The sequence below is a fragment of the Oryzias latipes genome, chromosome 8 (genome assembly GCF_053564925.1).
Source record: "Oryzias latipes strain Hd-rR chromosome 8, Olatipes_Hd-rR_3.1".
Lineage (NCBI taxonomy): Eukaryota > Metazoa > Chordata > Actinopteri > Beloniformes > Adrianichthyidae > Oryzias > Oryzias latipes.
This window is the reverse complement of record NC_136244.1, coordinates 1,473,098-1,488,058: the sequence shown is the minus strand read 5'-3', so window position 1 is coordinate 1,488,058 and position 14,961 is coordinate 1,473,098. Positions and strand designations below refer to the sequence as shown.

At 45.1% G+C, this 14,961-nt stretch overlaps 2 protein-coding genes across 3 annotated transcripts; both read right to left on the bottom strand.

The window, feature by feature from the left end:
• Positions 1–362: 362 nt before the first annotated feature.
• Positions 363–4,721, bottom strand: prmt1 (protein arginine methyltransferase 1). 2 transcript variants are annotated; one of them, XM_004071871.5, is made up of 10 exons: positions 4,502–4,721; positions 3,508–3,603; positions 3,276–3,431; positions 3,136–3,199; positions 2,924–3,066; positions 1,761–1,848; positions 1,570–1,685; positions 1,347–1,497; positions 1,097–1,218; positions 363–1,023 (listed from the first exon to the last, which is right to left on the bottom strand). In XM_004071871.5, exons 1-10 carry the CDS (start codon positions 4,526–4,528, stop codon positions 940–942), a joined length of 1,047 nt encoding a protein of 348 aa, XP_004071919.1. In that variant the 5' UTR covers positions 4,529–4,721; the 3' UTR covers positions 363–939. The 2 variants fall into 2 exon arrangements, with proteins under 2 accessions (XP_004071919.1, XP_011476959.1); XM_011478657.4 differs by having other exon boundaries at positions 3,508–3,594; positions 4,502–4,638.
• A 2,300-nt stretch (positions 4,722–7,021) lies between these two features.
• On the bottom strand, positions 7,022–14,488 carry LOC101172738 (uncharacterized). Its single transcript, XM_004072023.5, has 6 exons — positions 12,928–14,488; positions 10,513–10,586; positions 10,363–10,431; positions 9,284–9,335; positions 8,324–8,360; positions 7,022–8,243 (listed from the first exon to the last, which is right to left on the bottom strand). Exons 1-6 carry the CDS (start codon positions 13,475–13,477, stop codon positions 8,183–8,185), a joined length of 843 nt encoding a protein of 280 aa, XP_004072071.1. The 5' UTR covers positions 13,478–14,488; the 3' UTR covers positions 7,022–8,182.
• Positions 14,489–14,961: the final 473 nt, after the last annotated feature.

Sequence of the window (14,961 nt, the reverse complement as noted above, 5' to 3'; positions counted from 1 at the left end):
AACCCTTCCGAGGGCATTTCCACGCCAGGAGGGGCGTGGTCTCTCAGTCCAGGTCTCATTTACAGTCAATGTCTTGGAGCCAGATTTCCATCCAAACCTGTCGTGATTTGTTTCAATTTAAAATCCAAATTGGATGTGCTCAACGCTGGGAGTGGGTCATCTGGACCCCACTAGGGTTACAAAACAAAATTGGAACTTTTCTGGAAAGAAGCTTCCAAACAAACAGCTGATTGTTCCCTAAACTCACTTGGGGGGGGGTCAGGCTTCCTCAGGTGAACTGGAGTTTATTTTAATGACGGGTCAAACCTTTTCCAAACTCAAGTGTGTGAGATTCCATGAATCAGGTTGTTCGACCTCTCCGGTGGCGTTAAAGATGCGTTTATTTACAGTCACATGATCAGATCAACTGCAGACGTACGTTCATGGTCACACAGCTGACAGAAGCTTCAGGACCAAACTGCAGCCCGCCCCGGACCCAATGGATGGTCAAAGCTCAGAATGTACAGTTGTTAAAATGAAGACGCTTTACGCTTTATTTTTTTAAAAAAAGCAGCAAAAAAACAGAACAAACAGAAAACCTTTTAGTTTTTATGGAACCGGACTAGAACGGCCTTTTGGGTCGCAGAACATGTAAACCAACACTGAACCAAACGAGGCTACAGCAGAGGAACCAGAGAGAGGGGGGGGGGTCCCACCACGTTTCCATGGAGACAAACCCACACATGCAAAAGACCCAAAACCATGAAGATGTTTAGCAAACGCCTCAAGGAACTACGGCACAGAATCACGTTTGAACTCAAAGACGTGAAATGCTTTAAATACTGTTAACGTCGGAATAAGAAAACGAGGAAAAAAGTCTGAAACGTTGCTGCGAGGAGCCGTGACCTAACAGAGGCCCCCACTTTCACATCATGATCTGTCCATAATGAAGACAAACACCTAACGCATCCGGTACTCCAGGGACTTGGTCATCGTGCACAGCTGACCCGTGAAGTCCACGTCCACGGTGAAGTCCAGGTCTCTCTGCAAAGCGACAGGAAGAGGTCACACAGAGAACACGGAGACGAGTGGCGGTCAGTCTGTCCGCGCCGCTTACGTTGTTTTTGACGTTTGGCTTCATGCTGATGGTGCCGAAGATCTCCTCTCCGCTCTTCACCGTCAGGTAGTCCTCCAGGTAGAAGACCGTCTGCTTCCAGTGAGTGTAGGGGGACTCTGGACCTGGAGGGACGGACAGGGAGGTGAGACCAGAACACCGCTGTTCATCAGGACCGCCGCCCTGCTGCCTTCAAACTGAAAAGCTCTGCTTGAGTGAGTCAGAAGGCGTGGCGGAGGCGTGGCACACTGACTGGTGGAGAAGCCGATCCTCTTGTGGCAGCGAGTGAACTCGATGTTGAAGTAAGTGACCAGCGCGTGGATGTAGTCGTTCCTCTTCACCTGCAGGCAGAAGGGCGAGGTGAAGGTCAGGTCCTCGGCCTTCACCGTGTAGATGTCCACCTCCTGAAAGGGCAAACGGAGCGTTAGCGGAGCGTGCAGACGTGTGACGGAAGAAGCCCCGCCCACAGGACTCACCCGGATCAGGCAGGAGTTGCTGACCAGCTGTTTGGGATCCACCACGTCTACCAGCGGTTCCTTAATGGCCACCTCCTTGATACAGGACATGTCGAAGCCGTACACGTTCTCCCACCCTGAAACAGACCGCGCAAACGTGACTCCCCCACCGAGACGGAGCCAGCCCCGCCCCGGTCATGTGACCTACTCACAGTGGATTTTGTAGTCCTTGTACTGCCGGTCTTCAATGGCCGTGACGTATAGAGTAGCTCTGTCAGGGAAAATGAGTCCGTCCGGCTTCTGTGAGGGAGGGGGACATGAGTGTTAGGAACACACTCAGGGGTTACATTTAAACATCTTCAATGAACCGATCATGACTGTGTTCACAGCAGAAGCTCCTTTCTAGAGCCACCAGGAGGATCTTTGAGGGATTCCCAGAATTCCAGCCGCCAACCTTTGCCGTCAGCTCAGCTTTGGTAGAAACTTTTATCATTGAAATGTCGTACTTTTGTTAAGACCATTGACTGTTTCAGAGAACTGGACTGAGTAACCCCTCCCTTCTGGCATTCCAAACAGGAAGTGACTCCAAGAAGCCAATGTCCCATAGACGTCTATAGAGAAACAGACAGCTGTTCGTCCTGTGTTCTATTGGTCAGAAGAACCGTTCTGGATCTGATGCCTTTTCCTAACAATCTATTGATAATTTAAATATTTTTTCTGTAGTTCAAACAATAAACTGACCAATCAGAAGCCTCAAAAGTAGGTTGTGTTAGAAACGTTTGACAGATTTTCGTGTAGCCCACTTTAAGTGGTAGGGGTGTGGCCTTCCAACATGCTCTCTTCTGATTGGTTGTCATAGAAACAACTTAGACCAATCATTGCTCACTGACATTGTCTGGCTTCAACATGGCAGCGTAAAAAATTTAATTTTGAACTTTTCTATCGTTTGACGTAATTCTAGGCCTGCACAAAAAAAAAAATCAAAAAACAATCAACATGGCCATATCAACTTGAGCAATCCCGCATTGCAAAGAGGGCGTAAACGTTGACACATATGCACAGTCAGACAAATGTTTAAAACACACCCAACCACAAATTATCTAGTCTGTTCTTGACCGGGTAGATGGGGGCATTTACCCGCTTACCCATCTCCTATTGACAGAACTGGCAGTACAGTTTGTTGACTTATTTTAAAAAATCTCATTATTATATCAATTATATTGTTGTTGTTGTTTGTCTGTTGCAATATTGGTGGCTAATTTTCTTCATGCCATGCAGCTCCATGTCCCGCTCCCTCAGTCCAGGTCTCACATACAGTCAGTGGTTACAGTTACTAGTTTGGAGGAAGCGCTGACGTCCAGAAGGAGACACCCACCAGCCACTTGTCGCGGGCGTAGATGACTGTGTTGAGCATGGACTCGTAGAACAGACAGTAGCCCATCCACTCCGATATGATGATGTCGACCTTGTCCACCGGCAGCTCCACCTCCTCCACCTTCCCCTTGATGATGGTCACAACTAGAGACAGAAGAGGTCAGGACCTTCCCTCCACATTCAGCGGTCAACACCGGACGGCGGTGGACTCACCGTCATCCATGTTGTTGGCCTTCACTATTTTGACGGCGTAGTCAGAAATGCTGCTGCATTCTATCTGTAACGGCAGAAGCACACGGATGAGACAAGGCGCCGCAACCGGGCGCCGCCAAGCCGAGTCCACGCCTTCCTACCCCGATGACTTTCTTGGCTCCGGCTTTAGCCGCGAACATGCAGAGGATGCCCGTCCCGCTGCCCACATCCAGCACCACCTTGTCCTTGAACAGGTGCTTGTTGTAGAACATGGAGTTGCGGTAGGTCAGGGTCCGGACCTCGTCCTTCAGCATCTCCTGCAGGAACAGAGCAGAGGGCGATTGAGGACGCGGGCACCGGGGGCCGCAGGTTTAACGGGACACGAAGGCGTACCTCGTGGATCCCAAAGTGGGCGTAGGAGTCGAAGTAGTAGTCCTTGGATGTCATGTCTTCAGCTGCAGGCTTGGCTGAGCTCTCTCCCTGAGAAACCTCAAAGGAGGAAAAACCCCATGAATGTCTGCAGATCAAAGGAGTCACGTGATCTGGAACCGCCGAGGAGCCGGTCCGGTTCCAGGCAACACAGAAGACAGAGAAACAACCGATCCGTTAACGCTGCCTCAGAGGAACAAAGGACGTGGACCCGATGCCCCATGAGACCACCGGAAGTTAGAGTTATCCTACCCCCCACCCCCACCCGGTAACGTCGGTTCGGTCGTAACAAAGCCACACGTGACGACCAACTTCCAGAACAAGGTTCTGTTGTTGGACCAGCTCAGAGACCGGGACACTCAAGAGGACGGCAGAACCGGTACCGAAGATTCTAGTCTAGTCCGGGATGAAACAGTGGGACTACCCGCTCGCCGGTTTTCCACTCCAGGCTCGACAGAAAAGCTAGTTCAGGTTTCCGGTAAACCGGCACCGCGCGGGTGGAGTGACCCACGTGGAGCTCCGTAGTGGATCACGTTGATCGAGAGTTTTAACGTAAACTCTGGCAGACTAACGTCCGGCGGATCCGAGCTCAGCATCAGCGTGTTAGCACGAGCTGCTAATTAGCCCGGCAGCTAGCACGTTAGTCTCCATGCGGTCCGAAGGCTCTGCCGGTTCCACCGCCAGCTGCGTGCCTGCCGCCCCCCCACCGTCGCTTCAGCGTCGAACCGAAAATACACACCAGACCCCACCGTAAACAAAAGCCAGTTTGAAGAGTTTAACCGTTTCCCCTGTTTTTCTCGTAAATGCGACACTGTGATGAATGAGCGGCGGCAGCATCCGGAAACTCCAGCGCTAACACCCCCTCTACACCGGCGAAGCGCCGCTCCGGAGCCTGCGGGAAAACTCGCGGACGTTTCCTCGAACACAAATGAGCGTTTTTCCCGCTCAAAGACCTCACCTCCATCCTCTCTGCTGGCGCCGCCATTTCGATCTACAGCGAAGAGTCCGTTTCTTCTTCTACTCCGTCCTTCCTTCTCTTCCTCCGTACATTTAATCTGAATCTGCGTTGAAGGCCTACACCGCCACCTACTGTACAGACGGTGGAAATACCGCTTTACCCGTGAGACATTTTTTCTGCATTTTGCCCCTTTTACCACCATCTGGGGCAGGAATCACTAACCTTCCTGAGGGTGAGGGCTATTTTATGGGCTCCACAGGACCTGTTCACTATACATTTACCAACGTTTTCCCAAAATAAACTATAAAAAAATGCTACAAACACTTTAAAAAGACAATTTATGAATCCACTGGGTAATGATAATGAAACTGCTGGTTTATAAAAAAAATGAAATAAAAATATTTTAACAAAATGTGTTAAAATATTAAAAACTGTTAAATAAAGTCTATCTATCTATCTATCTATCTATCTATCTATCTATCTATCTATCTATCTATCTATCTGTCTGTCTGTCTGTCTGTCTGTCTGTCTGTCTGTCTGTCTGTCTGTCTGTCTGTCTGTCTGTCTCTCTGTCTGTCTGTCTGTCTGTCTGTCTGTCTGTCTATCTATCTTTCTTTCTATCTTTCTATCTATCTATCCATGCTCACTGGTTTTTCGTAGAGACTTCTGGGATATTTCTAGGGCCCTGGATTTTGAAATGTAGATTTGTAGACGCACTATATAGTGAAGGGATTTGGACTCAACGATTTTCTCACTTTCACACAATTTGGCAAAAGAAAACTTTTGTTTAAGCAATTACAGTTTTTTTCAGTCGCTTTAGTACAATTGTCAGATCAGAATGAAATTCCCAAAACTATTTGTTCAATCTTCACATCATGATGTCACTTGTGCACATCATATAAGCAGTTTCTCACTTCTTTGAACAAGTTGCAATTGCTTTGGTACATCCATGCAAATGATTATGTACAATTCTCTGCTCTTTGCTACATTATCAATTGTTTATGTCATGTTGATCAAAATGTATTATATAGTTCACTGTGCAATAGTCTTACTCCTCAAAACTCCTAGTCATTAGTTCATCGTATAAGTCATTAACTGCAAAATGGTTGACCAAGTTGTCATAATGTGACAATCATATTTCGCTGCATTGCAAGAGAGGATATTCGCTGTGATGTGGATGAGAATTTGTGGCCTAACATACAGGAACGACAAGAGGTGTAGGAAGACCACACCAATTCCTACTGCACTGCCTGGACTGTTGGACAGAATATTGTCCTATCTTTTTTCCCCTTTGTGTTACTGTTTGCAGTGGGTTTTTTCTATGTTGGTATGACATGGTCTGTCTACAAATTACAATATGAACAATAAAAGTGTAAATGTGAATCTTGTCCAGTCTCTTGCAATCAAAAAAAAAAGGTGTAACTTCCATTTTACAATAATTGTCATCCAAACTTTAGCCATAGTTTCCATCAGAACCTCCCTTTAAAGTACACAGTTATATTGACAACATGACTAAGTCATTTGACTGTCTTGTTCGTAGACAATGACACAAGGACTTGACATTCTGATGGCACTGACATGTTCAATGACATAAAGACTTAGTTTGGAGAGATGAACTAAAGATTTTGAGCAAGTTACAGGCTTTTGCAAGAAATCCATAGTGTTTTGCTGTTTGTACAAATAGTTTTGAGAAATGCACACACGTATTTGCAAACTTCAATTCTGATCTGAGAATTGAAACTGAAGCGACTGAGAAAAACTCTATTACAAAACGCATGCCACCAGGTTAAGTCTGCCAGACCCAAAGTGTTTTTGACCTTTGACCTTGAGATAAAAGGGCTGTCCTCTTAAAATTTCCCTAAAAAATCCCCACTAGTGTACTTTTTACAAACTGAAACTCCTCCTTGGGCTTCTGACCCACCTTCTTCCTCTAAGAATGGACCTGTTCGTCAACCACATAAGTTAATACGTTCTGGATCATTGACTGTTGCAACTTCTTAGTTTACTCACTGAACTAGTAGCACAGCTCTGATGCAGTCACATCCACAGGAACCTGAATTCTCCATCAGCTGTTAGAGTTGAAGAATCTCCTCAGACGAGCAACCAAACGTTTTCAAGAAGTCCGGTTCCCCGAAGAACACAACCCACCCCCGACAGGTGCTCCTTTTGACCGGACCAGCATGGCTGAGCTCTTTTTCAGTTAGAGAACTCTATTTTTTTGCAGAAAGCTACTTTTACTCTCACTCAATCTCCAGGCATGTGACAAACTTAAATGAAAAACGGTCCTTGAAAAAGTCCTCGCTGTTCCCCGGACACCCGAAACCCTAAAGTGTGTAACGGTGTGAGCCTCTGGTTGGCATTAACGCCAGCTTTGCTTTTACAAACAAAATGAGAGAAGATGGTAAAATTACTTATGTTTTTGTGAGGTTGTCACTCAAAATCGTGGAGGCTCTGTATCTGTGTGAGGCCTTTAATGGCTGCTGGGAAAACTGTATGTCCAGACAAACTCCAAGACTCAGATCAGTGAAAACAGTCTGTCTGTTTTAGTTAAGACAACCGAGTACAAGTGAAATCTTATTCTCCTTAAAAGTGCAACTTGTCAGATAAGAGCAGTACACAAATACGTTCCTGTTGACAATCTGTGTTTAATATTATGACGGAGTTTTAGGGCCCCAAAAAAAAAAGTACAATTAAGAGATTTAAACTCATAAATTTACGAGACGAGATTAAAGTGAAAGTGAGTTTACAGAGCAGCAGGTGAACGCAACGCAGCAGCAGAGCAGAGCGTCTAAACTTAGTAGAAAAGGTGAGCTGAATGTTTATTGATAACGTTCCAAATGTTGGGAAGCTCCTTTGTTTGATTTATGATTTATTCATGTTTTATTCATTGATGGGTGGTTTGCAGGATCTCTGCAGCCGTTGAAGAAGAGATCGGTGTCCCTGCAGACGTCCACTTCAATCCTTTCTTCCTCCACCAAAGACCAGATCTCTACGTTTGTGTGATGCTTCCATCTGAGGAGGAGCACTTTTCAGCATTTTCAACATTCTAATGCTAATATAACAGACAATTTTCATTCATATTTGTTGTTTTATGTTGAAACGGGACGTTTCATCTGGAGGAGGGGGCGTATGGAACAGTTTTCATTCCTCTCTGGTCTTGTGTGCATGACAGGTTCATGACGTAATGGGACAAAATGGACTTCTGGGTATGTGAATAAAAAGGACAATAAAGTAGTGGTCATTTACATCCAAACGTGTCTCTGAGCTCCTTATTTTACAGATGAAACTCTGCTTTACCGACACCGAAGCCCGGAAAGACGGCTACACTGACAATGATCTGATTTTGAGTCGGCAAAAGGTTAAACATTTCTTTGTTTCTGAAACCTATCAGGAAATAAAGCTGCCCAAAAGGCTCAACATCTTTCATCTTCAAGCATGGCTCCGATAAACAGACAACGTTGGTGTTTTTCCCTGTAAATTTATGACTTTTTCTTGTAAATTTAAGACTTTAAAGTCGTAATTAAAAAAACATTTGTTTGTAAATTGGCCCTAAAACTCCATCGTACAATATTACTGAAGACTTGTTCACGAATCTGAAAGACAGTTACAAAGGTATCCAGAAAATAGAGAGGAAGCTGATCTTCCTCAGTCTGGCCACATGGTGGCAACAAATGTTCGGCTTCAGTTGGCATCCTTGTCATCATCATCATCATCATCATCATCAAAGATGTCAGCTACAGTCCTGCGGATGAAGACAAGCAGAGGTCACAGGCTGCAGTTTGAAATTCTCTCAGGACGTAAGTAGGATGGATTCAGACGTACTTGTAGATGGATCCAGTCACTTCATCCACAAAACCTCCTGCAGAAAAAGACAAAAGATGAACCAAACAAGCCAGAACCACCTGTTCCTGTTGCAAAAGAAACCCGCCGTTTGGTTGGACTTTTCCTGCCTTCTCTTTGATGCACAAATGAAATATAGGAGGAAGGCATTGATCTGCTTCTGTGGAGCGTTAAACCGCAGCTGCTGCCTGACTCCATGTTTCCCTGCTGTGGGAAAACGTGTTGACTACTGACGGACCGGCTGCAGAGGCCGGAACTTTCTGTTCTTCATGAAAGGAGGCTGATATGAAGGAAGAACACCAAGAATACATTTGCAAGAACGTTGAGTGTTTCCTTTGACTTGAACTAAAATGTATGTAACGTATGAAATGTCGGCCTTTCGTGATCCATGCGTGATAAACGTCATTCATAAGAGTTTCTTGCGTTCGTCATTCGACAATCGTGCGCAGATGTCCGTTGAGGGTTTCGTCCGACGAGTCTTTTTACGTGAATTCGGTTTTGAGAACTACGCAGTGTATGCATATTTCACATAGTTTATACGCAATTATTACGTAAATCTTACACCGTTGTATGTGATTTTTTTCGAGATCCATACACTAATGTGTGTCTGTCCACGTCTGTTCCACGTATGTCTAACGGATTTTTCACGCATGAAACCAAAACTTTTATATCGCAATTACGGCGCACATTTTACGTTAAAGTTACGTAACTGACGCACACATTTTGGGCCAAATTTGGCTTTATGTTGGTTTACGTCTTCTTTGCGTGGTTCATTCCTGATACATCTGTGATAACGTCCCGGACAGATCACAACTTTTCTCACTTTTTCCACTTAGAAAAAGTCATAAACGTTGTTTTTGACACAGCTGTGTCCCACACTAATCTGTCCTCTCTGAGGTCAACACGTGGTCGTTCCTGCTCTGCGGCTCCACGTCCACTCACCAGGCTTGCAAGCAGTTTCACAGAGAGGACACACGTGGCAGTAAGTGCACATCTGAGGGGAAAAAGAAACACAAATTTAAAGTTGAGGAGCTGTTTTCTTGATGTGAACTTGAATTTGATTGTTTTTCCTCCATTTAGAGCAGTTTCTAGCTGTTCATTTTTCATTTGGATGATTGTCTGTTCTGGGAGAACCATTGATTGTATCTGAGAACTGGACTGAGTGATTGTGATGTCATGCATAGAAAATGATTTAATTTCTACAATTGAAGTCACTTTAGTCACCATTTTTTTGCGATGAGGACACCGCCATGTTGGAGCCAGATGACATAAGTAAGCAGTGATTGGTCCGAGTCCGGGTCAGCGAATTTATGGCAACCACTCTCACCAATCACGATTGAGCTTGTTGGAAGGCCACACCCCTAACAATTGAAAGCAGGCTACCTGAAATCTGTCAAATGTTTTGAACGTTGGATGTGGGGCCAGAAGGATCATTTTCTTCTGTTGACGCGTCTGGTCAGTTTATAACTTGAATAACAATAATATCATAAAGAATTATCAAAAAGACTTTAAAAAAAGGAATCAGATCCAGAATGGTTGTTCTGACCAATAGAATGACTGACTAACAGCTGTTTATTTCTTTATTTTCTTTCTTTCTTTTAAGTCTGTGGGATTTTGGCTTCTTGGAGCCGGGAGGTACTTCCTGTTTGGAACGCCAGGGGGGGAGGAGTCATTCAGTCCAGTTCTCATATACAGTAACAGTGAGACCTTGGTGTTGCACTGGAATGAACATGACAGAACAAATGTTTTTCCTTTTCTTGGATATTGTTCAAGCAGGGGTCAGGGGTCAACCTGAAGGTCTGGAAGATTCTCACAAGTTCCAGCAAATGGATGAACCGATATCTATCACCGTCTTAACGTGACTCGCAGAAACAGACATTTGTGGAGTTGAGGATTTTATGAAATGACCGGTTGTCCATATTTATCCTCTCATTTTCATAAGCGCACATGCTGGAAGGACATGCACGGAGAGCCACTGAACAAGCCTCTGCATGCGGGGGCGATCATGTGAAGGCTCTCACCTTGCAGTCATCACAGTGTTCGGACTCGTCTCCTTCCTCGCAGGGACATTTGTCACAGCTGTCGCAGTGCTGGAAGAAACCACAAGAGATTTGGAGAAAACCTGGAAAACCGCTGTTTCTGGCAAAAAAAAGAGCTTTTGGAAGATTTACCTCACAGAATTCACAATAAGAGCACAGAGAGCCTTTGTGGTAGGCACCGTCCTCCTTCTCTTCATCAGCATCATCTGCATCAAATACATTAGACAAAAAGGTCAACCTGTAAGCAACTTCAATTATCGTTTTCACTCGTAAAAACAAAACAAGGATTTCGGAATTCTGATCTTAACCCTTGTGCTATCCTAGGCACTTTAACATTGGGAGTTGGGTCATGTAGACCCACTAGACAGTGCTCTGAACCTTTTTTCTTCTATGATTTGTGATCTTCACTGGTGTCCATGGATTACATAAAATCTTTCCACCTTTATCCACCTTTGTCATGGTAGGGAGAACACCTCAATGGAAGGGGGGGGGGGTCATCTAAGATAGCACAAGGGTTAAACGTTGGTGTCAAATCTTCTGTTTTTCTGTGCATCAAACTAATCTTAAAACTTAAACTCTTCCAGGATTTGTGTTCTACTCACAGTAGTCTATCTTCAGTGTTTGACTTTATTTATTTGTTTTCATATTAAATGATGTGGATCTTCTATAATAATAGTGAAAGGGACCATTTTCATCCGTGTTAACAAAAACTATTTCGGTATGATGAGTCATTCAAAGTGATAACATAAATGTTACTGCTCAATTCTATAAACTATTACACAAAAAATGTCATTGGAGACCATTTCAGAACAATTTTAGCTCACGATTGAAATTTGGCACCAGGTTGCCAAACCAGCTAAAAGCTTTGAAAGAAAGAATTTACGTGAGTCCTCTGGGTTTGCATTAACAGAGAGAAGCAGATACTCACCCAGTCAGGACTGCAGCTCTGGGCCTCAGACAGGTAACATCAAACACGTGCACTTAAGCAGTTTGTGATCATTTGATTCTTTAATGAATGTGATGTTGAAGATACATGGACAGTTCAATTTTGCACACAATGGTTCACACATCACAGTTTGAGCAAAACACAGGAAAAGCCGACAACCTTTTCATCTCTTGACAAGCTGATTAACGAAGAGATGTTTCTCTCTTTTCCCAAACACTCTTTCCCTGAAGCTTTGAAAATCATCAGCAAATCCTCTGAGGTAACATCTTCTGACATCTGAGGTGCTTTACATGTGATTGGCTTAGCTTTACAAAAGATCAAAATGTCTATTTTCAGCTAAATCAGCTTTCAACAAACAGGGACTAACAATGGGCAAAAGCCTATTGGCCGCAGCAAAAGTATGTCTAGTGTTTAAGAACGTCTGCACTTAGCGGTTCAAGAAGTGAGGTATGAAAGAACAGGCTTCATAGAAACATGATAGATTCTGTTTTCAGTACATCACACGCCTCCTCAGTCAGTGGCATCAATGCTCCACAGAGAAAGAAAGAGATCAAGAGATATGGAGAAAGAGAGAAACGTTGAATCTGGTGGTACTAAAAGCTTTGAAATGGATAAATGTAGGTGGTGGCCCTCCTGCACCTCCCCTCAAGCTTCATTTGTCCCCTGTCTGTTCCCGTAGCACCCCCACCGCCCTGGTTACTCTCAATATCAACTGTCTCTCTTTCTTTCTCTGCGGGTTCACATGAAGACACAAGTACATGTCAGTCTGATCCAAAACAAATGAGACAGGAGGAACCATATTTATCAAATGAAACACAAATCAAAAGAAATCAGGCTATTGACCCGGGCGACTGATTCCCAAGTCAGGCTTGGCTTGAGTGAAATTGCATTTTGGTTCTTTCTCTCTCTCAAATCAATGCTTCTGCAGTCCTTGAGTTCAAATCTAGTGCACTGTACGAAGGACTTCGGACAGTTGGACTTCAGACGGGCCAGTTCAATTTCCCCAGAGAGCTCATAACTCTAGTTAGGCAGGGAAAAGAACAGAGTGTCAGAGACAGCAAGGGAAATGAACAGCTGGAAAGGGGTGGAGGAGGGACTCAAGTTACCAATGGGCTCTTTAACACAAGACACTGACAGAGATGGTGAGGTTGTACCACTGTTGGTGAAAGGGAAGGGGCCAATAGTTTGGATTAGCCCCTCCCATTTACCAAAATTTAATAGGTGTTTGTTCTGATTTTAAATCTGAACACCAAAACCTCCAACATCAGCCAACACTGACACTGAACGCACAGAATGCTGTTGGATTGAAGTAAAACACGGCACTTTGGACAACCAGTCAAAAGGGGTTCAGTGGTCAGCAACAGCTGATACTTGGACTTTCATCTGGTTCCACTATGCTACAGGTCCTAACATCAGCAGATAGATAGACCTATGTAACATAAGCCTCTCTCAGCCAGCTTTCAGCCATCGGCGTTTCCTATCCTCTCTGGGACCTGGAACAACGTTGGCTGAGAACTGGCTGAGAACCTGCAGTGGACCAGCAGAACCATTTCTCCTGACACAGAGCCAGACAGACAACAGCTGCATTCAATTCCACTCACCTCCATGATCATCGTCGTCATCATCATCGTCATCATCATCATCATCGTCATCGTCGTCATCGTCGTCATCATCATCGTCATCATCATCGTCGTCATCGTCATCATCATCGTCGTCGTCGTCGTCATCATCGTCGTCGTCGTCATCATCATCATCATCATCATCATCGTCGTCATCATCATCGTCATCATCATCGTCGTCATCATCATCGTCGTCGTCATCATCATCATCATCATCATCATCATCGTCGTCATCATCATCGTCATCATCGTCGTCGTCGTCATCATCATCATCGTCGTCATCGTCATCATCGTCATCGTCGTCATCGTCGTCATCGTCATCATCATCATCATCATCTTCGTCATCATCATCATCATCATCGTCGTCATCATCGTCATCATCATCATCGTCATCATCGTCGTCGTCAGCCATCAGACCCTGCTCGTAACGGAATGGCAGATCCTGCGCCTTGGCGGTGGGGGCCAGCGGGGTGTGGAAGGAGCAGAGCAGTGCCAGCAGCAGTGCAAGAATGAAACTTCTCAACGATGCCATGTTCACAGTCAGAATAGAGCCGCTCAAAGAGGAAATGACCTGGATTCACTGCAGGAGTCCAGCACTGCAGCCGTTGGCGACACACACACACACCTGAAGAAAGCCACACGGAAGTGCAAGCGCCCCCTAATACCACTGCTGAATCAGCATCCGATAGGCAAGGTCCCGGGCTCCAAAGGTAGTCCGGACTGAAACCTCCAAGTTCTAGAAAAACTATATCCTCACACTGGCAGATGTCCTTGCCTTGAATCTGGGGCCTGGTTAAAGCAGGAGCTTGTGATAGTCCAGAACTGCCCTTGTACAGTCAGTTTAGTCAGTGGCAATAAGCTGAGAAGAGGCAGTTGTCACTAACTGGTCAATGCTAAAGGCACAGACTCAACTAATGTAAGAGGGACAGAAAAAGAGTGACACCAACCTATGGGGTAAGTCGAGAAGGAGGGGGGCAGCAGGGCTGACTGACAGGGGCAAATGCTGGTGGGCAGGCCAGTCCTACCCATAAGTTAAGTTACCAGGAGAAGAAGAGCATAGTTGAGGGGTGGGAAGGAGGTGGTGGAACTTGTTCTCTCATCCTCTTCAGACATTTACTTCAGAAAGTCACACTTCAGGAAAAAGAAATGTGAACACCACCAGGCTCATCATTTGTTTCTCTGGCTGAACATGGAGGAGTTGAGTTAGAAATAGTTTGCTCTGTCTTGTTCTTGACAAGATCAGAACACAGTTCCTCAACATTTGCCATTGATATTAATGAGTTTAGATGGCGGGCTACCTGTTTGGTTTTCCAGGAATCCCCCTATTTCAAGGGATTGATGGTGGAAATCAGTAGTCATGCAGTTTTGAAAGGTGACTGTGGTCTTACGTGTTTGTTACTATTACCATTTTTCACTTTAAGTGTCAAACTGGCCCTACCGTACCCAACGTTGTTTGTAAAGGATTGTTCCCCTTCAGTAGGCCTCCTGACCACATTGGTTGGCTGATGGGCCTCAAAGTCCTGGCAATCCTGCAGCTGAAAGGGTTCAAAGATTGGATGGGCGGTTGCTGTAAATCCATTTAATGACCTGTGATCTGATTGCATTCCACAGGACGAGCAATGTTAGCTCACAAACGTCTGTACCGTGACTCAATGTGTAACATAGTCATATGGGGAAGTGCGATGAAGGTTTCTGCCATACAGGCAACAATGGAGCATTTTCTGAACTTGCTTTTACGAAACAAGTCCTATAAACCCAGTTCCCCAATTATGCTGATGTGGCCAAAACCACAGTGATCTGTCTGCAGAATGTCTAACTTTCTTTCCCTCCCCCTCCATGCTGTGCCTGAAATAGATGGATTTGGGAGGAGTTGAAACCACCCTATTTAAAGCAGCACACTGTCAGAGTCAGTGTAATGTGAGCCTCACTGGCTCTGCTGCTGGACCAGCTCTGCACCCCCACCCTCCTTCACACCTCTGATGCTAGGAACATCTGAAAGTCCTCCAGAGTCAGTCT

Coding starts and splice junctions, on each gene's coding strand:
- prmt1 (XM_004071871.5), bottom strand. CDS start 4,528: ATGGCGGCGCCAGCAGAGAGGATGGAG. Junction 3,200..3,275: donor GAGCCAAGAAAGTCATCGGG/GTAGGAAGGCGT, acceptor CTGCCGTTACAG/ATAGAATGCAGCAGCATTTC. Junction 1,686..1,760: donor CAAGGACTACAAAATCCACT/GTGAGTAGGTCA, acceptor GGTCTGTTTCAG/GGTGGGAGAACGTGTACGGC.
- LOC101172738 (XM_004072023.5), bottom strand. CDS start 13,477: ATGGCATCGTTGAGAAGTTTCATTCTTGCACTGCTGCTGGCACTGCTC. Junction 10,587..12,927: donor TGACGACGATGATCATGGAG/GTGAGTGGAATT, acceptor TATTTGATGCAG/ATGATGCTGATGAAGAGAAG. Junction 8,244..8,323: donor GTGACTGGATCCATCTACAA/GTACGTCTGAAT, acceptor CTTCATCCGCAG/GACTGTAGCTGACATCTTTG.